The following is a 27,243-nucleotide window of genomic DNA, read 5'->3' on the forward strand; positions in this document are numbered from 1 at the left end:
TCAAAAATTAAAAAGTGAGAAATCGAAAGAAATTTGATTCGAAAACTTGAAACGTAAACTGCAAAAGTAAAAAAAAACCAAAGTCTAGAACCTGAAAAATTGAAAAATACAAAAATCAGGCAAAAATCTGAAAACCATGAATTTAAAGAAACTTGAAAAATGGAGAACCAAAAATGGAAAATCCCAAAAAATGAAAATCGAAAAGTTGAAAAATCAAAAAATGAAAAAAAATGTAAAGAATTTGAAAAACTGGTAGGAGTCCCAAGTGACTTTTTTCAAGAATTTGCAAAAGAAAAACTCTGGGGTCCCCAATGTTTTATTTTAGAAGAATTTGGAAAGAAATCCGGAATCTCTAGGATTTAAAACAACCTTGGAAGCTCCTGATAGGATTTGAAAGACTCCTGGAGGTTCCCTTCTTTTTTTTTATGGTAGCACTAACTTATAGAAATTTTCATAACAAAAATTTAAAAAACTGGAAAACGACGCATTGAATTTCCCGGAAATTTTTCAAACAAAGTAACGTTATGTTAGTATTAATTCTCTACACACTAAAAATATTCTTACGAAAAAACAACAAATAAATTTTGTAATACTGGAACCTTGAACTTTCTCCTAAAAGGTTTAAGTTTCGTGCTACCAAAAAGGTGCCACCAAATTCCGGAATTCACAATCAGATCAATACATTTGTTTAGATAAAAAGTGCCAACAAAACTACGCCAACAAAAACGAAACATTCATAAATAAAAAATCTGACGCTTCGAAATGAGTTATCGGAGCCGTATTGATACAACGAAATGTAACATATGTCGGTAGATCTATTTTTAATTTAAGGAAAAGTGTGCTACAATGAAAAGAAAGTTCTGACGACAGTTTATGTAAAGCAAAATTTACAACTTCACGAACCATAGACTTTTATTACCTCCATCTTTGCGGAAATTCCAATTCTTCTACTAGATTGACAAAACCAGGTGAATTTTCACGATAAAACTACAAAAAAAAAAACAGCGACTAAACTCGCAAATATAATAATTAAACCGACCGACACATTAAGACCGTCGATGAAAAATCGTCTGCAACCCGTGCGAATTTTTTGCCCGGATTAAGCACCCACCCACTCCATAAAGCCGCCATCATCCCTCCGCTTTGTGCGGCTCACCATCCGTCACCGGCCGCCCCCGACAATTAAAAGAATAAAAGAACCCTCGAATAAACACGAATTTTCATTCTCGCTCGACAAACACGAAAAGACAACAATACAGAAACGCCACGCTAACCCAATTTCCATCATATACATCTCGCAGAATACATACCGGCGGCAACTTTTCCGGTGTTTCCAGCCTGTACGTGCTTTGCATCTGCACTCGCCGGAAATGGAAGTTTCTGCGGTATTGTTAGTTCTGCATTGGGAATCAACGCGGCTGCGATTACATTATTACGGCCCTGGAATGATCGGGGGCGGCGCGGGGCGGGTTGTTTCGGGGGCGGGCGGCGGCCGCTTTGTGGCCGAGTTTTTGGAGATAATCAAAGGGCGAATTGAAATTCGCGCGGCGTCGCCGCGGGGCGGCGAATTAGAATGGACAAGGGAATGACCGGAGGAGGAAATTAGCCTGGAGGTGTTATGTTTCGCCCCGCTAGGGGTTTGATGACGTCACGTACAACACATTTGCGTAGCAACTAATGAGTGATAAGCAAATAGTTGGAGTATCGTTTTGTGTTTGCTTATCACTGATACATATCTAATCAGTTGTTATCAGCTGAAAGTATTGGTTTTTGAGGCTTCTAATCTAGGCTTTAGGTAGGAGTCAGGTTGGCCGAGCGGTCTAAGGCGCCAGATTTAAGCTCTGGTTCTCGAAAGAGAGCGTGGGTTCGAACCCCACACCTGACAGTTTTTTTTCACTGCGTGTTTTATCTTATCTTGTCAACAAAAATCGATTTATTTATAATCACAGACTTATCAGTATCATTGTGTAATTGGAATAGATACACAGTATATGAACAACTGTTTGTGATAAGCCTTCTGTGATTTATTTTTTTTAGTCATCGATTTTTATAGTTCGCCATATTTAAATATGGCGGCGTCGAGAAAATCCCTAAAGTTCACCTAATTAATTAATTATAGTTAATCGAACACATTTATAGATTCACAGAAAATAAATTTCAGGCTGTGAAAATGTGGAAATTAAATTATATGTTGAAAAAAAAATATATTGAATTGTGCCTCACTTCAAAAGCACCACAAATACCCAACGAGTCGAGGTTTATTATTTTAGAGAGGACAAAATTTCCGGCTGCATTTTACTACGGTTCACAAACTTTAAAGAAATCACGGCAATCCAGATTTAAAAATTCTAAATCTTTCAAAAATAACCTACAGGGTTAAAAAAAATATTGTAAAATTTCCGGAAGAAATAAATCCCAGAAAATCGAGTAAATTTGAGAAAATCCTGAAAAATCCAAAAGAAAACGGAAGAATATATCCGAGAAAATCCGGAAGAATCCGAGAAAATCCGAGAGAATACAGATAATCTAAGAAAATAATAATCTAAGAGAGATTCCGGGAGAATCCGAAAAAATATGAAAAAATACGAAAGAATTCGAAAAAATCCCAGAAAATCTAAAAGGGATCAAAATTTCTCAAAAAAATTCAAATTTAAAAAATCTGGATCTTCTAAAAATTGAATTAAAAAAAATATTGTAAAATTTCTTCAATACCTAGTCCTAAATAAATCTAAGAGAATTGAGGAAAATTAAAGAGAATCCTGAAAAACCCGAAAAAATTCCAGGAATTCCTGGCGAATATGATAGAATACAACAAATACAAGAGAATTAGAGAGAATTCGAGAGAATCCGGAAAAATATAAAAAAAATATGAAAGAATACGAAAAAAACTAAGAGAACGAAGAGAATTTCAGAGAATTCGGAAAAATCCGAGGACATCTAAAAGAGGTCAAAATTTCTAAAAAAAAAAACAAAATACAGATTTAAAAACTGAATTAAATTCAGTTAAAAAAAAATTGTAAAATGTTTTCAAGAATCCTAAATAAATTCAAGAGAATTGAGGAAGATTAAAGAGAATACTGAAAAATCCGAAAGAATTCCGGGAATTCTTGGCGAATATGACAGAATACAAAAAAATACAAGAGAATTAGAGAGAATTCGGGAACATCCGAGAAAATCTAAAAGAGGTAAAAATTCCCGGAAAAATCGACATATTCTAAAAATACTCCACTGAATTAAAAAAATATTGTAAAATTTCTCGAAGAATCCTAACTTAAATAAATCCAAGAAAATTGAGGAAAATTATACAAAATCCTGAAAAATCCGAAAGAATCCCAGGGATTTCTAGAGAATCTGATAAAATTTGAAAAAAAAAATACAAGAGAATCGGAGGGAATTCAAGAGAATACGAAAAAATCCGGGAAAATACAGATAAATCTATGAGAATAATATTCTAAGAGACTCCTAGAGGATCCGAAAAAATATGAAAAAATACTACAGTATACGAAAAAATCTCAGAGAGCGGAGAGAATTCTAAAAAATCCGAAAGAATCCCAGAGATTCCTGGAGAGTCTGATGAAATTTGAAAAAATCCGAGACAATCCTAATGAATCCGAGAGAATACAGAAGAATATGAGATAATACAAAATACAGGAGAAAAAAGACGAAATAAAAAAAAAGTTTAGAGACCGGAGAGTTTCATCGAATTTGAAAAAATCCGAAAAAATACAAAAAATCGGGAGAGTCCCAAAGGTTCAGAACGAATTCAATAAAATATGAAAAAATCAAAGAAAATCGAAAAGAATCCGAGAAAATCTAAAAGACGGCAAATTTCAAAAAAAAAAAATCAGATTTAAAAATTTAGTTCTTCTTAAAATAGTCCACTGAATTAAAAAAAAATATTGTAAAATTTCCGGAAAAATCTGCAATAAATCCAAGAGAATGAAGAAAAATTTGAGGGAATCCTGAAAAATCCGAGAGAATCCCAAAGATCGTGGAGAATCTGATAGAGTCTGAAAAAATTCGAAAGAGTCCAAGTGAATTCGAGAAAATATGAATAAATCTAATAGAATCGGAGATAATTCGAGAGAATTTGGAAGACTCCGAGAAAATCTAAAAGAGGTCAAAATTTCTAAAAAAAAAACAGATCGAAAAAATCTAGTTCTTCCAAAAATAGTCTACTGAATTAAAAAAATATATATATTGTAAAATTTCCACAAGAATCACACAAATTAATCTGAAAAAATCCGAAAGATTCCGAGAGGATATGAGTAAATCTAAGAGAATCCGAGAATCCGGAAGAATCCGAAAAATTCAAAACAGGGCAAAATTTTTTAAAAAATCCAAATTTTAAAAATCGAGTCATTCCAAAAATAGTCCACCCACTTTAAAAAATATTGTAAAATTTCCGAAATAAATCCAAAAGAATCGAAGACAATGCAGAAGAATACGAAAAAAGACAAAAAAAAATATAAGAGAATCGGAAAGAATGCGAGAGAATTCGAAAAAAATCCGAGAGGATGTAGATAAATCTAAGAGAATAATAATCTAAGAGAGACTCCGATAGAATACGAAAAAATACGCAAGAATACGAAAAAAATTAAGAGATCGGGGAAAATTCGAGAAAATTCGGAAAAATCCGAAAGATTCCTGGAGAATTTGATCGAATCTGAAAAAATTCGAAAGAACAAAAATCCAAGAAGATCACAAAGAGTCCGAGTGAATTCCAGAGAGTATGAATAAATCTGAGAGAATCGGGGAGAATTCGAGAAAATCCGGAAGAAACCAAAAAAAATCTAATTTCTAAAAAAAAGAAAAATCCGATTTAAAAAATCTATATCTTCTAAAAATAGTCTACTGAATTAAAAAAAAATATTGTAAAATTTCCGGAAAATCCAAAGTAAATCCAAGAGTATTCAGGAAAGTAAAAGAGAATTTTGAAAAATCCGAAAAAATGCCAGGGATTCCTGGAAAATTTGATAGAATTTCAAAAATCAGAGAGAATATATCTTAATGAATCCGAGAGAATGCGGACGAATACGAAAGATTGCAAAAAAATATAAGAGAGTCGGAAAAAATCCGAGAGAATTCTAGAGAATACAGATAAGTCTAACAGAATAATAATCTAAGAGAGACTCCAAAAGAGTTCGAACGAATATGAAAAAATACGAAAAACACGAAAAAATTAAATCGAGTGGAGAGAATTTCAGCGAATTCGGAAAAATACAAAAGAATTCCAGAGAATCCGAAAGAATGCGAATCGATAGAACCCGGAAAAATCCTAAAAAATCCGAGAGAAGCCGATGAACACTTGCATAATTTGATGAGATCTGAAAAAATCCCAAAGAAACAAAAATCTTGAGAAGGTCCCAAAGAGTCCGAGTGAATTCGAGAGAATATGATGAATAAAACTAAGAGAATCGGAGATAATTCAACAGAATCTGGATGAATCCAAAAGAATTCGAGAGAATCCGAGAGAATACGAAGTAATCCTAAGTAACACGAGAGCCTTCAGAAAATCCGATAGAATCCGAATCGGTAGAATCTGAAAAAATCCTTAGAAAATCCGAAAGAACCCTGATGAATTCGAGTGAATACAAATAAGTCTAAGAAAATCGGAGAAAATTTGAAAGAATCCAAAAAAATCCTAGAGACTGAAGGAAACCGAAAGAATACGGAAAAATACGAAGAATACAAAACAATCCAAGAGAAGCGGCGGGAATTTAAGAGAATACGGAAAAGTCCGAGAGATTGCTGGAGAATCCTATAGAATCCAAAAAAAAAACAGAGAATCCGAAATAATCCGAAAAATATCCCAAAAAAGGTCAAAATGTCTAAAAAAAGTAGTCTACGGAATTAAAAAAAAATAGTCCGAGTGAAGTCGAGAGAATATGAACCGATCTAAGAGAATCGGAGAAAATTCGAAAAAATGCGAGAGAATCCGGAAAATGGGAAATCACACGAGAAACTCCTGGAGAATGCGATAGAATCCGATTCGGTAGAATCCGGAAAACTCGTAAAAAAGTCCGAGAGAAGCCGACAGACTCCTGGGTAATCTGATGGAATCCGAAATAAATCAGAAAGTATACAAAAATCCGAGGGGATCCCAGAGTCCGAGTGAATTTAAAAGAATATGAATAAATATAAATATAAATTTTCTAAAAAAAAATCAGATTTAAAAACTTAGTTCTTCTTAAAATAGTCCACTGAATTAAAAAAAAATTATTGTAAAATTTTCGGAAAAATTCGCCATAAATCCAAGAGAATGGAGACAAATTTGACGGAATCCTAAAAAATCCGAGTGAATCCCAAGGATTTCTGGAGAATTTGATAGAAATTGGAAACATTCGAGAGAATCCTAACGAATCCGAGAGAATACGTAAGAATTCGGAGGAATACGAACGAATACAAAAAAATACAAAAGAATCGGAAAGAATTCGAGAGAATTCGAAAAAATCCTTGACAAAACTGACAAATGTGAGAGAATAAGAATCTACGAAAGGCTCCGAGAGAATCCGAAAAAATACGAAAAATACGAACAAATCTAAGACAGCGGGGAGAAGTCAAGACAATTCGGAAAAATCCGAAAGAAGTCGATAGACTCCTGGAGAATCTGACAGAATCTGAATAAATCTAAGAATCCGAGAAAATCTAAAAGAGGGTAAAACTTCAAAAAAATCTAGTTCTTCCAAAAATAGCCTACTGAATTAAAAAAAAAACATAGATTGTAAAATTTCCGGAAGAATCAGAAATAAATTCAAGAGATTAGAGGAAAATTAGAGAAAATCCTGAAAAATCCGAAAGAAACCCTGGAATTCCTGGACAATCTGATAGAATCCTACTGTTTCTAAGAGAATACCGAAGAATACGAGAGAATATAAAAAAAATACAAGAAAATCGGGGAAAATTCGAAAAAATCCGAAAAAATCCGAGAGAAAATAGATAAATCTAATAGAATAAGAGGGATTCCGAGAGAAGCCGAAAAAATATGAAAACATGAAAGAAAACGAAAAAATCTAAGACAGCGGGGAGAATTCGAGACAATTCTGATAGAATCTGAAAAAATCCAAATTTTACAAATCGAGTTCTTCCAAAAATAGTCCACTGACTTTTGTATTGTAAAATTTTCGAAATAAATTCAAAAGAATCGAAAAAAATTAGAGAGAACCCTGAAAAATTAGATAGGACCCTGAAAAATCCGAAAGAATCTCAGGGATTCCTGGAGAATGTCAACAAGTCAAAGAAAAATCCGAAAAAATCCTAATGAATCCAAGAGAATGCAGAAGAATACAAAAAAATAGAAGAGAATCGGAAAAAGTGCGAGAAAATTGGAAAAAATCCGAGAGGATATGGATAAATCTAAGAGAATAATAATTATAATCTAAGAATACAAAAAAATATGAAAAAATACGAAAGAATACGAAAAAATTTAAGAAAGCACAGAGAATTCGAGAGAATTCGGTATAATCCGAAAGACTTCTGGGGAATTTGATGGAATCTAAAAAAAATTCGAAAAAAACAAAAATCCGAGAAGATCACAAAGAGTCCGAGTGAATTCCAGAGAACATGAATAAATCTGAGAGAATCCGAAAAAATTCTAGAGAATCCGGGAGAATACGAGAAAATCTAATAGAGATCAAAAGTTCTAAAAAAAATCCAGATTTAAAAAATTTGGTTCTTACAAAAATGATCTACTGAATTAAAAAAAAAAGTAGTGTGAAATTTCCGGAAAAATCCGAAATAAATCCAAGAGAATCGAGAAAAATTAGAAAGAATCCTGAAAAATCCAGAAGAATCCCAGGAATTCCTAGAGAATCTGATAGAATTTCAAAAAATCCTAATGAATTCGAGAGAATACGGAAGAATACTTGAGAATACAAAAAATACAGGAGAATTCGAGAGAATTCGAAAAAATCTAATAGAGCGGAGGGAATTCGGGAGAATTCTAAAAAATCAGAAACAAGCTAATAGATTCCTGGAGAATCTGGTGGAATTTGAAAAAACTCAAAAAAATTTAAAAATCCAAGAGGATCCAAAAGAATCCGAGTGAATTTGAGAGAATATGAATAACCGTAAGAGAATCAGAGAAAATTCGAGAGAAAAATCCAAAACAATTCTAGAAAATCCGAAAAAATCGGAGAGAATTCGAAAGAATGCGAACGAATCCTAGAAACACTGAAGGAAACCAAAAGAATACGGAAAAATACGAGAGGATACGAAAAAATCCTAGAGAAGCGGAGGGAATTTAAGAGATTCCTAGAAAATCCAATAGAATCCAAACAAAAACATAGAGAATCCGAAAGAATCCTAAAAAATCAAAAAAGATCAATATTTCTAAAAAAAAATGCAAATATTAAAAATTTAACACCTCCTAAATTAGTCTACTGAATTTTAAACAAAATTTTGTAAAATCCAAGAGGATCACAAAGAGTCCGAGTAAAGTCGAGAGAATATGAATACCTATATCTAAGAGAATTGGAAAGAATTCGAGAAAATCCAGAAGAATCCGGGAAAATCCGAAATAACACGAGAAACTCCTGGAGAATGCTAGAATCCGATTCGGTAGAATCCGGAAAATGCCTTAAAAATGCGAAAGAATCCTGGTGAATTCCAGTGAATACGAATAAGTCTAAGAGAATCGAAAAGAATTCGAAAGAATCCGAAAGAATGGATGGAAAGCGAAAGAATACGGGAAAATACGAGAGAATAGGAAAAATCCAGGAGAACTGAAGAGAATTTAAGAGAATCTGAAAAATCCCAAACAATCCAAAAAAGGTCAATATTTCTAAAAAATGCAGACATTATATATATTTCTTTAAATGTTAGTAAATATAAAAATAATTTATATACAGTTTTTAATTCTCTACAATGTTTGTATTTAATGTTTCACTCTAAAATAATTAGAGCAAACGACTGTACACTCGGGTGTATTAATATCATTACTATAATTATTCCCCACCAACGTTCCGATGACGTCAACTCAAATAAATGCTAAACGAGTCCTATTTAAAACGTCAACTTCAGCTGCAAGGAAAAAACCGTCCTGAGTGCGTGAGTAGGGTGTATTTCTGTCATATTAAATTTTATTTCATCCCAAGTTGTATCTGTCGCAGCACAGATGTCCACTTCAGGCCGTTTCCGGTCCGTCTCTGCGCCGTGATCGATTATTTCGGGCCGTCCGCGCTAAATAAACCATCCCGAATCGATGGGTTTTTTACATGAGCGTGATAAATTTTCAATTCGGAGGTGGAAAGCTTTCATCTGGCCTTTTTTTAATTCAGGAAGAGTTATTGACGTCTGAAGGAGTTGGGTGGAGGCGACCAAAATAATTTTTACTGCCTCATTTTCTCACTGTTGGCGGCTTAATTTCGGCGTAAATTCAACATCGGTGATTATCTCTGGTATTTAACAACAGTCGTAAACTCCTAATGGAAGTCCATTTATCCTTTGACATCTTTATAACGCGAAAGGAGGAGATTTTCTTCGGAGTTTATTGATGTGGCAGGCGAGGGAGCGAACAAAAACTGAGCAGAACGTGGGCTTTTGCTCAAAAATAAATGAAAGGTATTACGGCGGCGGCGGGTTTATGGGGCGCTGCATTCGGTCCATCGACGGGACTGCTGAATGAGAAACGAAATGTGAGAAATCAAACAACTTAGGGTTTGCGAGGAGTTTTCTTAAGGCTGGCGTCTGCTCGGGTTTCGTCCTATATACAATTATTTTATTTTACATAATAATCAGCGATCCTAATCATTCAAATTTGCAAACAATAAAAAAGGAAGACACAGCAAAGACCACAAAAACGCTAAGAAAAAGACGAAGGTGTGTTTTTTAAAATCTAGAGATTTATTATTACAATTGAAACCAAATTATTTCGATAATAGACTTTCTTGAATAGTTCTAAACTTTAAAAAAAGAATGTTTACAATAGTCTAGCGTTTTACCCTCTATATGAAATTCATCAGACTGTCTAGGATTCTTTCGGATTTTCCGGATTCTCTCGTATACTTCCGTATTTTCTCGGATTACTTCGGAGTTTTTCATATTATTTCGTTTTTTCCAGATTCTATCAGATTTTCTAGGAATCTTTCGATTCTTAAGAATTTTTCCGGATTTACTCGAAATATCTCCGATTCTCTTGGATTTTTTCGTATTTTGTCGGATTTTTTTGGATTCTATCAGGTTCTCTAGAAATTTCCCGATTCTACCGAAAATTATGTAATGATTTTTTTAAAGTCAGTAGACTAATTTAGGAACTGCTAGATTTTTTATTTCTGCATTTAGTTTTCTAGAAATTTTTACCTTTTTTTGGATTCTTTCGGATTCTCTCTTTTTTTGTTGGATTCTATCGAATTCTCTAGTGTTGTTTCGGTTCCTTCAGAGTCTCTAAGATTGTTTGGGATTTTCCTTGATTTACTGCAATGCTCTTCGATTCTGTTGGATTTTTTCGTATTCTGTCGGATTTTATTCTAATGGGTTCTTCTAAGAATTTCCCGCATTCCTTCGATTCTATAGGAAATTTTACAATATTTTTTTTTTCAATTCCGTACACTAAATTAGAACATACTAGATTTTTGATTTCGGCATTTTTTTTATTTTGACTTTTTTGAATTTTTTCGGATTTTTTCGGATTTTCTCGATTTTTTATGATTCTATCGGATTCTGTAGGAATCCCTGTGATTTTTCCGAATTCTTCTAAATTCCTTTCGCTTCTTTTGGATTTTTTCGTATTCTCTCGTATTTTTCCGTATTCTTTCGAATTTTCTTCGATTCTGTTACACTTATTGTATTTATTCGAATTTACCAGGATTCTCTGGGATTTTTTCAGGCTTTTTCTGGATTCTATAGGAGTTTCTCGTGTTATTTCGGATTTTTCCGGATTCTCTCGAATTCTCTCCGATTCTTTTGAATTTATTCATATTCTCTCGAATTCATTCGGATTCTTCGGGATCTTGTCGGATTTTAGTATTCTTTCGAATTCTCTCCTTTTCTTCCGATTTTTTCATAGTTTTTCGCATTTTTTTTATATACTTTCGGATTCTGTCGGTGCCTCTTTTAGATTATTATCTCATAAATTTATTTGAATTCTCTCGGATTCTTTTAGATTTATTCATATTCTCTCGAATTCACTCGGACTCTTTCGGATTTTTTCATACTCGATCAGATTATCCAGGAGTCTATCGACTTCTTTCGGATTCTCTCGGTTTTTATCATCCTAGCGTATTCTCTAGGAATTCCTGGGATTTTTCCGCATTCTCTTAAATTCCTTTCGCTTCTCTTGGATTTTTTCGTATTCTCTCGTATTTTTCCGTATTCTTTGGAACTTTTTCCGTATTCTTTCGATTTTCTTAGAATGATTGTATTTACTCGAATTCACCAGGATTCTCTAGGATTTTTTCAGGATCTTTCTGGATTTTATCGAATGGCATTCTATCGGATTCTCTAGAAGTTTCTCGTGTTATTTTCGATTTTCCTTGATTCTTTTGAATTCTCTCGAATTCTCTCCCTCCCTTAAATTTTTTCTTATTCTTTAGTATTTTTTCATGTTTTTTCGGATTCTCTCGAATATTCCTCGATCGCCTTAGATTTATTTCGGATACCTCGGGAAATTTTACAATATTCAGATTCCTGGGGATTTTTCAGGATTCTCTCTAATTTTTCCCAAACCTCTTGGATTTATTTAGGATTCTTTCGGAAATTTTACATATTTTTTTAATTCAGTGGAATATTTTTCGGAGAACTAGATTTTTAAAATTTTGATTTTCTTTAGAAATCTTGACCTCTTTTAGATTTTCCCGGATTCTTCCGGATTCTCTCGAATTCTCTCCAGTTCACTCGGACTCTTTGGGATCCTGTCGGATTTTTGTGTTCTTTCGGATTTTTCCTAATTCTCTGCCTCTCTTAGATTCTTTCGTATTCTTTTGTATTTTTTTCATATTTCATCCGATTGTCTCGAATTCTTTCGTAGTCTTCCGTATTCTTTCCGATTTATTAAGATTTTCTGGGATTTTTTAAATTCTGACAGATTCCCCACGAATTCCTGGGATTCTTTCGAATTTTTCAGAATTGTCTCTAATTTTCCTTCATTCTCTTAGATTTTTTTCAGAATATATATTTTTTCTTTAGTAGACTATTTTTGGAATAATAATTTTTTGTAGAAATTTTGACCTGTTTTAGATTTTCTCGAATTCTCTCCGATTCCCTTAGATTTATTCATATTCTCTCGAATTCACGAAGACCCTTTGGAATGCTCTCGAATTTTTCTGAATTCCCTCTAATTCTTTTCATTGTCTTAAATTTTTTCGTAATCTTTCGTATTTTCCTCGATCCTCTTGGATTTATTTCGGATACTTCGGGAAATTTTACAATATATATATTTTTTTAATTCAGTGGAGTATTTTTGAAAAAACTAGATTTTTTTAAAACTGGATTTTTTTAGCAATTTTTGCCTCTTTTACATGTACCCGGATTCTTCCGGATTCTCTTGAATTCACTCGAAATCTTTCGAATCAACTCGGATTTCTTCAGATTCCATGAAATTCTTCAGGAGTCTTTCGGATTTTTTTCTGTCCGGTGTCTAAAATTGTTTGTATTCTTTCGCGTTTTTTTTATATTTTTCGGATTCTCTCGAATTCTCTCGAATTTTCCTGTATTTTTTTGTATTCTCTCATAATTTTCCGTATTTTCTGGGATTCATTAGGATTCTGTCGAATTCTCTCCAATTCTCCTGTATTTTCTTGTACTCTCTCGTATTCTTCCGTATTCTGTCGGATTTTTTCGGGTTCTCTGGGTTTTTATGATTCCATCGAATTCTCTAGGAATCCCTGAGACTTTTCCGGATTATTTTATATTCGTATTCACTCGAGTTCACCAGGACTTTCTGGGATTTTTTTCAGGATTTTTCTGGATTCTACCGAATCAGATTTTACCAGATTCTCTCACGTTATTTCGGATTTTTCCGGATTCTCTCGAATTCTCTCCGGTTCTCTTAAGTTTATTCATATTCTCTCCAATTCACCCGAACTCCAATTCTCCTGTATTTTTTCGTATTCTCTCGTATTGTTCCGTATTCTTTCGAATTTTCTTCCATTCTCTTAGAGTTATTCATATTTAGTCGAATTTACCAGGATTCGCTAGGGTTTTTTCAAGATTTTTCCTGATTCTATCAAATCGGTTTATATCGGATTGTATAGGAGTTTCTCGTGTTATTTCGGGTTTTTCCGGCTTCTTTCGGATTCTCTTAAATTGGTTCATATTCTCTCGAATTCACTCGAACTCTTTGTGATTCCCGCGGATTTTTTGTGTTCTTTCGGGTTTTTTCAGATTCCATCAAATTCTCAAGGTGCCTTACGGAATCTTCCGAATTCTTTCGAATTCTCTCTACTCGCTTAAATTTTTTCGTATTCTTTCGTATTTTTTCGTATTCTGTCGGAATCTCTCTTAGATTATTATTATTCTTTTAGATTTATCTGTATCCCTCTCGGCCTTTTTCGGATTCTCTCGAATTCTCTCCGATTCCCTTATCTTTTTTGTATTCTTTCGTATTCTTCCGTATTCTTCCGTATTCTTCCGTATTCTTCCGTATTCTTCCGTATTCTTCCGTATTATCTAGGATTCGTTAGGATTCTTTCGGATTTTTTCAAATTCTATCAGATTCTCCAGGAATTCCCGGGATTCTTTAGGATTTTTCAGGATTCTCTCTTATTTTTCTCAATTCTCTTGGACTCAGTTACAGTTTTTCATATTCTCTCGAATTCACTGGAACTCTTTCGGATTTTTTCATATTCGGTCAGATTATCCAGGAGCCTATCGGCTTCTTTTGGATTCTCTCGGTTTTTTATGATTCTATCGGATTGTCTAGGAATTCTTGGGATTTTTCCGAATTCTTTCGCTTGTCTTGGATTTTTTCGTATTCTCTCGTATTTCTCCGTCTACTTTCGAATTTTCTTTAATTCTCTTAGACTTATTCGTCTTCACTCGAATTTATCAAGGTTCTCTGGGATTTTTTCAGGATTTTTCTGGATTCTATCGAATTGGATTCTATCGGATTCTCTAGTAGTTTCCCCTGTTATTTCGGATTTTTCCGGATTCTCTCGAATTCTCTCCGATTCTCTCGAATTCTCTCCAATTCACTCGGACTCTTTGGGATCCTGTCGGATTTTTGTATTCTTTCGGATTGTTCCGTATTCTCTCCGATTTATTAAGATTTTCTCGGATTTTTCAGGATTCTCTCTAATTTTCCTTCATTCTCTTAGATTTATTTCAGATTTTTTCGGAAATTTTAGAATTTTTTTTAATAGACTATTTTTGTAATAATAATTTTTTTGTAGAAATTTTGACCTCTTTTAAATTTTATTGAATTCTCTCCGATTCCCTTAAATTTATTCATATTCTCTCGAATTCACTCGGACCCTTTGGGATGCTCTCGAAATTTTCTGAATTCTTTGGAATTCTTTGGTATTCTTTCGGATTCTCTCGGAGTCTCTCTCGAATTTTCCTCGATCCTCTTGGATTTATTTCGGATACTTCAGGAAATTTTACAATATATTTTTTTTTAATTCAATGGACTATTTTTGAAAAAAACTAGATTTTTTTAAAAATTGGACTATTTTTCGAAATTGTTGCCTCTTTTAGATGTTCCCGGATTCTTCCGGATTCTCTCGAATTCCCTCCGATTCTCTTAGATATATTATTTACATTCTCTTGAATTCACTCGAAATCTTTGGAATCCTCTCGGATTTCTGTATTCTTTCGGATTTTTTCAGATTCCATGGAATTCTTCAGGAATCTTTCGGATTTTTTTCTCCCCGATGTCTAAAATTTTTTGTATTCTTTCATGTTTTTTCACATTTTTTCGGATTCTCTCGAATTCTCTCGAATTTTCCTGTATTTTTTTGTATTCTCTCATATTCTTCCGTATTTTCTCGAATTCATTAGGATTCTGTCGAATTCTCTCCAATTCTCCTTTCTATTTTCTTGTATTCTCTACAAATCCCTCAGACTTTTTCTTAAATTCCTTTCGTTTCTCTTGGATTTTTTCGTATTCTTTAGTATTTTTTTCATATTCTCTCGAATTCACTCGGACTCTTTCGGATTTTTTCATATTCGATCAGATTATCCAGGAGTCTATCGCCTTCTTTCGGATTCTCTCGGTTTTTTATCATTCTATCGGATTCTCTAGGAATGCCTGGGATTTTTCCGCATTCTCTTAAATTCCTTTCGCTTCTCTTGGATTTTTTCATATTCTCTTGTATTTTTCCATATCTTTTCGAACTTTTTTCGATTCTCTTACACTTATTATATTTACCCGAATTCACCAGGATTCTCTGGGATTTTTTCAGGATCTTTCTGGATTCTATCGAATCGGATTCTATCGGATTCTCTAGGAGTTTCTCGTATTATTTCGGATTTTTCTTGATTCTTTCGAATTCTTTCTAATTCTCTCCCTCTCTTAGATTTTTTCGTATTCTTCAGTATTTTTTTCATATTTTTTTTTTCGGAGTCTCTCTTAGATTATTAATTTATTTTCTCGGATTTTTTCAGATTCTCTGGAATTTTCCTCGATCCTCTTGGATTTATTTCGGATACTTCGGGAAATTTTACAATATATATATTTTTTTAATTAAGTAGACTATTTTTGAAAAACTAGATTTTTTAAAACTGGATTTTTTTTAGAAATGTTTGCCTCTTTTATATGTTCCTGGATTCTTCCAGATTCTTCCGGATTCTCTCGAATTCTCTCCGATTCTCTTAGATATATTTATATGCCCTTGAATTCACTCGAAATCTTTGGGATTCTCTCAGATTTATGTATTCTTTGGGATTTCTTCAGATTCGATGAATTTTTTTTCCCCGGTGTCTAAAATTGTTTGTATTCTTTCGTGTTTCTTCATATTTTTTCGAATTCTCTCGAATTTTCCTGTATTTTTTTGTATTCTCTCATATTCTTCCGTATTTTCTTGGATTCATTAGGATTCTGTCGAATTCTCTCCAATTCTTCTGTATTTTCTTATATTCTCTTCGGTATTCTTTCGGATTTTTTCGGATTCTCTGGGTTTTTTATGATTCTATCGGATTCTCTAGGAATCCCTGAGATTTTTCCGGATTCTCTTAAATTCCTTTCACTTCTCTTGGATTTTTTCGTATTCTTTGGGTTTTCCTCCGAGTCTCTAGGATTCTTTCGGATTCTTTCGATTTTTTTTCGATTCCCTTAGACTTATTCGGATTCACTCGAATTCACCAGGACTCTCTGGGATTTTTTTCAGGATTTTTCTGGATTCTACTGCATCGGATTCTACCAGGTTCTGTCGTGTTATTTCGGAATTTTCCGGATTCTTTTGCATTCTCTTCGGTTCTCTTAAATTTTTTTGTATTCTTTCGTATTCTTCCGCATTCTTTGGGATTCATTAGGATTCTCTCGGATTTTTTCAAATTCTATCAGATTCTCCAGAAATTGCATTTTTCAGGATATTTCCTCGATATTCTTGGATATATTCAGGATTTTTCGAGAAATTTTACAACATTTTTTTAATTCAGTGGACTATATATTTTTAGAACATCTAGATTTTTTACATGTGATTTTTTTTTAGAATTTTTTACCTTTTTAGATTTTCTCAGATTTTTCCGAATTCCCTCGAATTCTCTGAGATTCAAACTTCAAAGTGACCCCGCCCACCCACCCCGTTTTATTTCTGATCGCTCATTTTATAGGACGCAAAGTGGTTTTCCGTTGATAAATATCGGAATTTAGACAAAAAAGGTAAAATTAAGCCCACCCACTTTCAATTTTGGATTTCATCGGCTTATTTTATTCACTGTGAAATAAAAATTGAATTCTATTTCGTCCAATTAAAAGAAACTTTAAAATCCAGTACAAACTAGTCAGACAAAAGTAAAATCCATCCCGGTCCACCTAAAAGCCGTCCCGAAATCCGAAACGGTGCCACTTAGCGGCTTAAAGCGCTCCTTGTTCTTGCATTCGGCGGCGCTCTGCCTCTGATTTCCCTCGCACTAAAATAACTGTCGACAGGTACTTTGTCTGCGTAAGTGGCGGCGTTCCCACCACCCTCGCTCTCTCGAGACCGATCCGATTTTTACAACATCCGCTACCTTAAGTATATTTAGGCGTATTAAATATTCGCTCCGAGATTTATGTGTTTATAGACCGGCCCGACACGAGACGTATTTCACCTAAACGGCATCGGAAAGCCGGGATTAATTTGGCGGTTTCCTGGCGGCGGATTTTTCGAATACTGACGAGGGCCGCTTTTTCGAAACGTCCGACTCGAGCGGAAACTCGATAAATCCCAGGAATTCGCCCGGAATCACGACCGGTTAAAATTAGAATTGAATAAATGTGGAGGAAAAAAAAGGGTATCTGTTCCGGGTCATAAGTCAGCAATTGGGTGCAGCGGCTTTATCTAGCGAAAAATAATGAAAAATAAAGAGGCGGCGCGGCGGCGGCGGCACCGATTTTTCCGATTTCGGGTAGCGGAGATCGAGGAGGCAGCTGACGGTGCTAATTAAGTTTTCACGTGGCTGGAATGTGACGCCTCTTAAATATATATGTGTTGTTCCTACAGGAAGCAAATGGGCGGACCTGCTTGTATCCACTCCGCTTAACCGTATCTGGGCAATTTGTCTATTTCTGGTCTATTTTGACTGAGCCACCGAAAGCGGCGTTTAGACACGATTTAGGCATTAGTTGGCCCCACATCTGGATCTTTTAAAATTAAACTGATGCTTTCGAAGTGTTGTTTGTCCTCGGAACGGCCGAAACTTGGATGATGTATGGGGGGAACACGGTGGATTGTTTATGGGGGTGTTTGGGCGGAATTGGCGATGGTTATCGATAGTTGGGATTGATTTTTAGGGGAGTAAACAAAATGAGAACGACGAAAATACTAACAGGATTGGGATTCTTCCAACGGGATAAAACTGAAAAAAAGAAGGTTAAAATGCGAGCCTAAAATTCAAAAAATCGTATTTAAATGAGCGACTCTGGAAAAAAAGGTAAAAGTTGTCGAAGAAAGGGCCGAAAGTAAATTCTAGAGGTCGAAATCTACAAGAAAGTGTTGTCGTTAAATTTTGAAAATTGTCAAAAATCAGCGATTTTTTTTCATATCGAAAAATTTTGAATTTGAAAAAGTTGTCAAAAAATTTATATGCAAGATTTAAAAATATTGGATCAGAAAATATTTTTTTAAATCCACAAAAATTACCTCAAAAAATTGGAAATTTGCAATTTAACACCTTTTTAATTTAACAAGTTTTTACAAGATTAATGGAGGCAAAGTCAGTCTTATCTTAGCAAGTATTAGCCCCGCCCACCCGCCCCCTATTTTCTCATAGGTTATGTCATTTGTCAAAATAAATCTTATCTTAGCTACTAATTGGTAAGATAAGACTGATTTTGGCAAATGACATAATCCTCTGAGAAAATAGGGGGTGGGTGGGTGGGGTTAGTATTTGCTAAGAGAAAACTGATTTTGGCAGATGACATAGCCTAAGAAGATAGAGGGCGGGTGGGCGGGGCTAGTCTTTGCTAAGATAAGACTAATTTTGGCAAATAACATATCCTCTGGGAAAAAAGGGGAGGAATGATAAATCTCAAACATGGATTCATCATATTTTGGATATTTTAGATAGGATTTATTAGGAAAAATTTTGAGCTAACGTCATCAATTTTTTGTAGGGAATAAGTAAATATATTTTGATTAAAAATTTATTATGCTTATCCTAACTTTAAAATATTTGCAAGATTTCAAAGCATTCGCTTTTGCAGATTCAAAATTAAATTGCAAAATGTTTCATATTTTTGACTTTTTGCCAAAAATCTGCAGGTTTCGGGTAACAACTCAAGACGGAGTCGTAAACTATATGTGTAGGACTATGTTATTTTATACAATTTAAAACCAATCTACATGATATTCCTAATACAAATACAAAATTTGACAACAATCGACCCAGTACTTTCGAAGATTATCTGTCTAACACGTCCAAAGAAAGGATAAAAGAAGAGGGAGAAAAAATAGAAGACACAAAAATGGTGAATAAAAAATACAAAAAATAGTAACAAGAAAAAAGACTACAAAAAAGGCGATATAACGAAGAAACAAATAAAAGATGACAAAAAATGGTGACAGGACAAAAAGGGAGAAAATAATACAAAAAAAAAGAAAAAACGAACAAAATTGAAGGATAAAAAGGCGGCCAAAAAAGAGCCAAAAAACAATTAAAAAATGAAGGTAGACAAAAAGTGCCGAAAAAAGGGAAAAAAATTAATATAAAAGGGAAACTCATAAATAATGAACAAAACTAATAAGAAAGGAAAGGCACAAAAAAGTGTCAAACAAGGAGTCGAAAAAAGCTAGACAAAATACAAAAAAAAGACGAATAAAAGGGCAATGGAAGGGACAAAATGATAAAAAAGAGGTGACAAAAAAAGGCAGCAAAAAAAGGTCTCCAAAACTCCAAAGGAGACAAAAAATGTCATAAAATAGTCCAAAAACCGTCAAAATTTTCATAAAATTTTTGAAAAAGTTGCCTAAAAATCTCTAGCACATAGGTCTTGAAGTGTTAATTCGAAAATTATAGCGTGTTTAGAGATTGTAGATATATCTAGTTTTAAATTCAATTTTTTTTTTTGTAATCCTAAAAATTGCCATATTTCAATTCGAGATTCGGAAAAATCGTTAAAAAATGAGGCCGAAATTAACTTCTCGTGATCGAAATGTATAAAAAAATGTTTTTAGTTAAATTCCGAAAATTGTCAAAAATTTACCGAAATTTTCATGATGGAAAATTTTGAAATTGAAAAAGTTGCCAAAAAATTCTGGGTTAATTAAAAAAAAAATGCGATTTATGCTCCCGATGTTAAAATATTGAGTTTGAAAATGATCCCAAAAAATGCTTCAAAAAAAGGATAAGAGGAAGAGAAACAAAAAAAATAGTGACCAAAAAAAAATGAAGAATACAAAAAAATGGTAACAAGAAAAAAAAGCGATAATAAACAACAATAAAAAAATGCTTCCAAAAATGCAGACAAAAAAACGATAAAATGGACGAAATAAAGAGAAAACAAAAAAAAATGTCAAAAAACTAGAAAAAATGCAAACAAAAACGCCCAAAAGACGGATAAAAAGTTTATATTAAACATAGAGATTCTGAAGATTTCAGACGTTCTAAAGATTCTAATAATTCTACAAATTCTGGAGGATTTACAGATTCTGGAAATTGTAGAAATTGTAGTTTTAGAGTTTAACGGCGTCAACAATTCTAGAGATTCTAATGATTCAAAGGCAAAATGTTTTAGACATTTTAAAGATTCTAAGGGTTTTTAAGATATTCTTGACCTTCTGGAGATTCTAAAAATTCTAAATGTTTTAAAGACTCCATAGAATCTAGAGATTCAGTGTCCAAAAATTCTAGTAATTCTAGATATTGTGGGGAATTTAGAGATTCTGGAGATTGTATAAAATTTAGAATCTAGTGATTTTAACAATTCCAAAGATTTTAAGATTATAGAAATTCTGAAGACTCCAGAAGTTCTAAAAATTCTAGAGATTTCATAGGATCCAGAAGTTCAGAATTTCCAGAGATTCCAAGGTTCTAGTAATTCTAAAAATTGTAAAATATTTATAGATTTCAGACACTGCCCAATTTTAGAATTTAGCGATTGTAGCGATTCTAGAGATTTTAAAGATTCTAGAAATTCCAAAGTTTCTACAGATTCTATAGTTTCTAAAGATCGGAGAATTCTAAAAATTCTAGAGAACTGGAGGTTTTAGAAATTCTAAAGATTTCAAAGAGTCCTAAAATTGGTTGTAAAGATTTAAAAAATTCCAGAAATTTCAAAGATTCTAGCTATGCTAAAAATTGTAGATAATTTAGAGATTCTACATGTGGTACAAATCTTAGAGTGTAGAAATTCCAGTTATTCTGGAGATTTTAATGACTGTCGGATTCTAAAGATAATGAAGATTCGGGAAATTCTAGAAATTCTTATGCCTCTAGAGATTTTAGAGATTCTGGAGATGTTAAAGATTCTAAGAATTCCAAGAAATCCAAAGTTTTACAGTTTGGCGATTGCAGCAATTCTAGAGATTCTGAAGATTCTAGAAATTCTACAGGTTTTAGAGATTCCTGAGAATCAGCAGATTCTAAAGATTTCAGAGATTTTAAACATTAAAAAAATTCCAAACGTTTTAGAGTCTAGCGATTCCAGCAATTGTAGAGATTCTTAAAACTCAAAAAATTTTACAGGTTCTAGAGATTTTGGAGATGTTCAAGATTGTGGAAATTCTAAAGTTGCCGGAAACTACTATTTGAGAATCTTCAGAATGACTAGAATTTTTAGAATATCTAGAATATTTAGCACCTCTAGAATTTTCAGAACCTCAAGAATCTCTAGATTCTAAAATTCTAGGAGTTGTAAAAATACTAGAGATTCTAAAAAAACTAGAAATAATGCAAACAAAAACGCCAAAAAGACGAATAAAAAGTTTATATCGAATTTTTTTTTAATCTTAAAAATTATGACATTTCAATGAGCGATTTCCAGAATCGATGACAAAATTGCCGTATTTCAATTCGAGATTCGGAAAAATCGTAGGAGTTATCGAAGAAATGAGGCCGAAACCAACTTCTGGAGATCGAAATGTATAAGAAAATGTCTTCAGTTAAAATTGATAAAAATTTGCCGAAATTTTCATAATGGAAAATTTTGAAATTGAAAAAGTTGCCAAAAAATTCTGTGGTAATTAAAAAAAAATTGCGATTTATGCTCCCGGTGCAAGATTTAATAATATTGAGTTTGAAAATGATCCCAAAAAATGCTTCAAAAAATGGATAATAGGAAGAGAAACAAAAAAAATAGTGACCAAAAAAATGAAGAATACAAAAAAATGGTGACAAGAAAAAAGGCGATAAAAACAACAAAAAATAAGTACTTCCAAAAATTCAAACAAAAAAGCGATAAAATGGACGATATAAAGAGAAAAAAAAAAATGTCAAAACAACTAGAAAAAATACAAACAAAAAACGCCAAAAAGACGAATAAAAAATTTATATTGAACATAGAGATTGTGAAGATTTCAGACGTTCTAAAGATTCTAATAATTCTACAAATTCTAGTAGATTTAGAGATTCTGGAAATCGTAGAAATTGTAGTTTTAAAGATTCTAAAGGTTTCTAAGAGATCCTTGGCTTTCTGGAGATTCTAAAAATTCTAAATATTTTAAAGATTCCGTAGAATCTAGAAATTCAGTGTCCAAAAATTCTAGTAATTCTAGAAATTGTGAGGACTTTAGAGATTCTGGAGATTGTATAAAATTTAGAATCTAGAGATTTTAACAATTCCAAAGATTTTAAGATTATAGAGATTCTGAAGATTCCAGACGTTCTAAAATTCTAGAGATTTCATAGGATCCAGAAGTTGAGAGTTTCCAGAGATTCCAAGGTTCTAGTAATTCTAAAAATTGTAGAATATTAGAGATTTTAGATACTGCACAATTTTAGAATTTAGTGATTGTAGCGATTCTAGAGATTTTAAATATTCTAGAAATTCCAAAGTTTCTAAAGATTCTATATTTTCTAAAGGTTCGGAGAATTCTAAAGAATCTCTAGAATCTAAAGATCCTAGAAAACTGGAGGTTTTAGAAATTCTAAAGATTTCACAGATTCCTAAAATTGATTGTAAGGTTTAAAAAATTCCAGAAATTTCAAAGTTTATTTATTAAATTTAGAGTAGCAGTTCCAATTATTCTGGAGATTTTAAAGATATTGAAGGTTCGTGAAATTCTAGAAATTCTAAAAATTCTAGAAATTCCTATGCGTTTAGAGATTTTAGGGATTCTGAAGATGCTAAAAAATTCCAAGGATTCCAAGAAATCCAAATTTTTAGAGTTTTCGATTACAGCAATTCTAGAGATTCTGGAGATTCTAGGAATTCTACAGGTTTTAGATTTTCTTGAGAATCAGCAGATTCTAAAGATGCTAGAGATTTTAAACATTAAAAAAATTCTAAAAGTTGAGAGTCTGGAGGTTCCAACAATTGTAGAGGTTCTTAAAATTCGGAAAATTTTACAAATTCTAGAGATTTGAAAGATTTTCAAGATTGTGGAAATTCTAAAGTTGCCGGAAACTACTTACTATTCGAGAATCTTCAGAATGACTAGAATTTTTAGAATATCTAGAATACTTAGCACCTCTAGAATTTTCAGAACTTCTAAAGAATTTCCAACCTCAAGAATCTCTAGATTCTAAAAAAACTAGTAAAAATACAAACAAAAAACGCCAAAAAAAAACGAATAAAAAGTTTATATTGAAGTTTTTTTTCTTTTTAATCTTAAAAATTACGACAATTCAATGAGCGATTTCCAGAATCGATGACAAAAAATGATGACAAGAAAAAAAATGACAAAAAAATACAAAAAACGAACAAAAATGAAGGACAAAAAAGCTACAAAAAAGTGTCCAGGACAATTCGAACAAAAAAATCGGCCAAAAAGAGCCAAAAAGCAATAAAAATGGAAGGGAAAACAAAATGACGAAAAAAGGGTAAAAAAATTTATATAAAGGGGAAACTCATACATAATAAAAAAAACAAGTGATAATAAGAGAAAAACAACAAAAAAGGCGTCAAACGAGTCGGAAAAAGCGACATAAGTGCGAAAAAAAAAGCGAAAAATATAAGACGAATAAAAAAGCAATGGGCGGGCAAAATGATAAAAAAGTAGCAAACGAGGAGCCAAAGAAAAGGAGAAAAAAGGCGACAAAAAATACAAACAAAAATCACCAAGAAAACGAATAAAATTTTGAATTTTTTTTTTTAAAAGGCCAAAGTAACTTTTAGAAGTCGAAATGTATAAGAAAATAATTTTGGACAATTTTCGAAAATAATGGAAAAACTCAAAATTTTCATAGAGATTTTGAAAAAATTGACTAAAAATTCTAAAACATAGATCTCGACGTGCTAATTCGAAAAATATAGCGATTTTATGGTCTAGGACCAAGATTTTAGAAATATTTGGTTTGAAATTCAATTTTTTAGGAAATGCTGAAAATCGTAGGAATTATCGAAAAAATGAGGCCTAAACCAACTCTGGAGATCGAAATGTATAACAAAATATCTTTAGTTAATTTACAAAAATTGACAAAAATTCGTCGAAATTTACATATGAAAAATTTTGAATTTGAAAAAGTTGGAAGAAAATTTCGGAATATAGATTTCGTCATGCGTTCAAATCTGAAAACGTATTTTTTCAAATCCAAATAAAAGAGAAAAAAAGGCGACAAAAAATTGGCGTCAAAAAAAGGGCTGATTCGAAAAATATAGCATTTTTATAGTTTCGGACCAAGATTGTAAAAATATTTGGCTAAAAAATAATTTTAAAAAAATACTAAAAATTGACATATTTCAATTCGAGATTCTGGAGAAATCGTAGGAATTATCAAAGAAATGAAACTTTTGGAGATCGAAATCTATAAGAAAATGTCTTTCGTTAAATTACGAAAATTGTCAAAAATTTGCGGAAATTTTCATACCGAAAAATTTTGAATTTGAAAAAGTTGTAAAAAAATTACCAAAAAATGCTTCAAAAAAAAGGACAAAACACCTCCAAAAAAGGTCATGGAAAGGGAGACAAAAAAAATGATGACCAGAAAAATAAAGAATACAAAAAATTGCAACAAAAAAAAATAAAACACCTTCAGATGATTAAGTCTTCCAATTTTTAAAATTGAAATTAATGCAACTATTTTCCCGTACATTTCTGCAATTTGTCTTTGAAAAAATATGATGCCAACGAACGGAGTCATCACGATTAAAATTTGTTGGCCGAAGTCCGACACCGCAAAATTAATTGTAACAGAGACAAAGTGCAATTTTGTTAGTTGCAGCGTCTAAAAATACAATCGTCCGCATTCTTGACGCACTTAACAAAAATAATGCAAACACTCCATCTCAACATCCCGTCAAACCCGGCTTTTACCCGCGATATAGACGTCGACACCTTAATCCCACCTTCTCGTCAAATAAAACTCAAAAGCCGGCCGCCCCCATTAATTTTCGCAACCCCGAAATCCCGCCGGCCTCGTTCGCCGTCCCCGGCCGCCCCCATTATCCCTCGCAAGCAAACACCTCTCCCGAGTTATTTATTTTATAAATTTATAATGACCTTTCAGCGCCAACATTAAAAATAAACAGAACGAATGGCCGATTATCTCCGGAAAAAATCGCCGCTCAAAACGTGAAAAATCGTTCGGGAAAAATCGCTACACCGTCCATAAATCGTCCTCTCGAACGCGAAACTCATAAAATGGAACGAATTATAGTCAGTATATGTCAGGAGCGAAAAATAAAAACGCACGTCTTTCGTCTGTTATTCAAATAGTTGTTAAAGTCAGTGGCGTCCAAAAATACGTATCAACCAGTAAAACGATATTTTATAGATATAAATAAACCCAACTTTGTAAATTGTATCATTACAAGATCTGTCCTGTCAAAGCCATCTAGATGCCGGCTGGACGCTTTTAGACCCGTTCGGAGCGCCGTCGCGACCGAGCGGCACACCGGCGCGGCCTGCTAGATCCTAACGCCGCGGTCGCGCGAGCCGCTCCCGGAAACCGCGCACCGACTCCTGATTTATGCGAACTATTAAAATAATGAGGTGTATAAAAATAAATATCCAGATACACAAAGTTCAGGTGTTATTTGAAGTAGTACAAAGTGAAATGATTTGTAAAGACGCCATTGCCTGGGTGGCACAAGATGGCGGCTCGCTGTCATTTTTTCAAACGTCATCTCTTTGCAGGCTTCGACGTCGCCAGCACCGCCTCCAGCCTGGATTGCCTCAACCTCATCGTCCAGAGCATAACGAGCAAGAAGGTCGAGAGCAACGAGCCCACGTGACTTCGGCCGACGTCACGTGACTATTTATTTCGAGGATTACGAGTACAACGTATTTTTAAGTTGAATAAAGTCGTTTTATGGGTAACCGTTGTGTGATTAATGAGCTGTTTTATTCCCGAGTCCAAACTTCCGTTTAAATTTTCGGAAGTTGAGTTATTTGTTGTGATTTATTAGGGGGCTAATGCACGGTTATGTAAACCGATTCTGACGTTTCATATTTTACGAGATAAGGCGGCTGGGGAAGTTCGGCGACGCTCCGGAGAAAAAGGTGAGTCGGCGTTGGCTGGTGATAAGCGGAGACGAACAACGGAGAATAATAAGATATTTCAGTCGATGTTCCGCTACTATTAAATCAAGTTGGCGGCTTACGAAATTTCGGAGAAGGCAGATTGTGAGATCTGAGACAATCGTAAATATCATAATTTTGAAGGCTGGGGGTCACATTGGTCGACGAAATTTAGTTGTGACGTCATCGATAATGTTGTAGCAGAACTGCGGCGAAAGCAATGTCCGGTGTATAAACTGCGATCAAATTTCTTTATTCCAAGGTTTTGCTCTGTGCATTTTCTGTTGACGTAAGTGATTCAAAAAGATGGGGTTATATAATTTTCTGGTCGAAAATTTATGTACTTGTTGCATATTTCATGACACTTTTCTGTGATTGTAAATTTTCGTGATGTTTTCTTCTGATTTCTTTAACTGTGACTAAAAGGGATGATTCAAAATCATTTATATCTCGAAATTAGAAATATATTTTGCATCTGGGGCTTGTAAGTTGTTTTATTTTATTTGTAGTCAATGTTTTAGCCCTTTTTAGGTATAGACGACAAAAAAAAAAGAAATGCAACTAATAGTCGGGAGTGAAAAATGTTTACAAAAAAGGTCACAAAAAAAACACTAAAAAACAAGGCAACACAAACAAACGACGAAAAAATCAAGAACAAACAATTAAAACTAAAAAAAGTGACAAAAAAAATAAAAATAAACACAAAAACAATAAAATTTCCCAAAAAAATGCAACAAAGAAAGAACAGACAGTGCGTAAAAATGCGAGAGTAAAGAACAAAAATTCCCTGAATATAACAAAAGGTCACTACACAAATAAACAGAACAAGAAAAGGGTGTCAAAAAAGGTCCCGAGGCCAAAAGGCGTTTATACTCAAATCCTCAGAACATCATAATCCTCAAATTCTCAGAATACCAGAATTCACAAATTCCCAAAACAACCGAATTCAAAAATCCTCAGGACACCAAAAACCCCAAATCCTTAAATTCTCAGAACACGAGAATCCTCAAATTCTCTTAACATCAAAATCCTCAAATCCTCAGAACAC

At 33.3% G+C, this 27,243-nt stretch overlaps 1 protein-coding gene across 1 annotated transcript in view; it reads left to right on the forward strand.

Moving 5' to 3' along the window:
- LOC135140642 (transcription factor SUM-1) overlaps positions 1–25,983 on the forward strand; it is a 108,574-nt gene extending 82,591 nt beyond the window's left edge. The window contains exon 4 of the mRNA XM_064071280.1: positions 25,812–25,983. Within this exon, the coding sequence (XP_063927350.1) occupies positions 25,812–25,909 (98 nt within the window). The 3' untranslated portion in view covers positions 25,910–25,983. The remainder of the gene's footprint in view (positions 1–25,811) is intronic.
- The last annotated feature ends 1,260 nt before the right edge of the window (positions 25,984–27,243 follow it).

The sequence above is a fragment of the Zophobas morio genome, unplaced genomic scaffold, assembly GCF_036711695.1.
Source record: "Zophobas morio isolate AGI-343-1 ecotype UQ-CSIRO unplaced genomic scaffold, CSIRO_AGI_Zmor_V1 ptg000040l, whole genome shotgun sequence".
NCBI lineage: Eukaryota > Metazoa > Arthropoda > Insecta > Coleoptera > Tenebrionidae > Zophobas > Zophobas morio.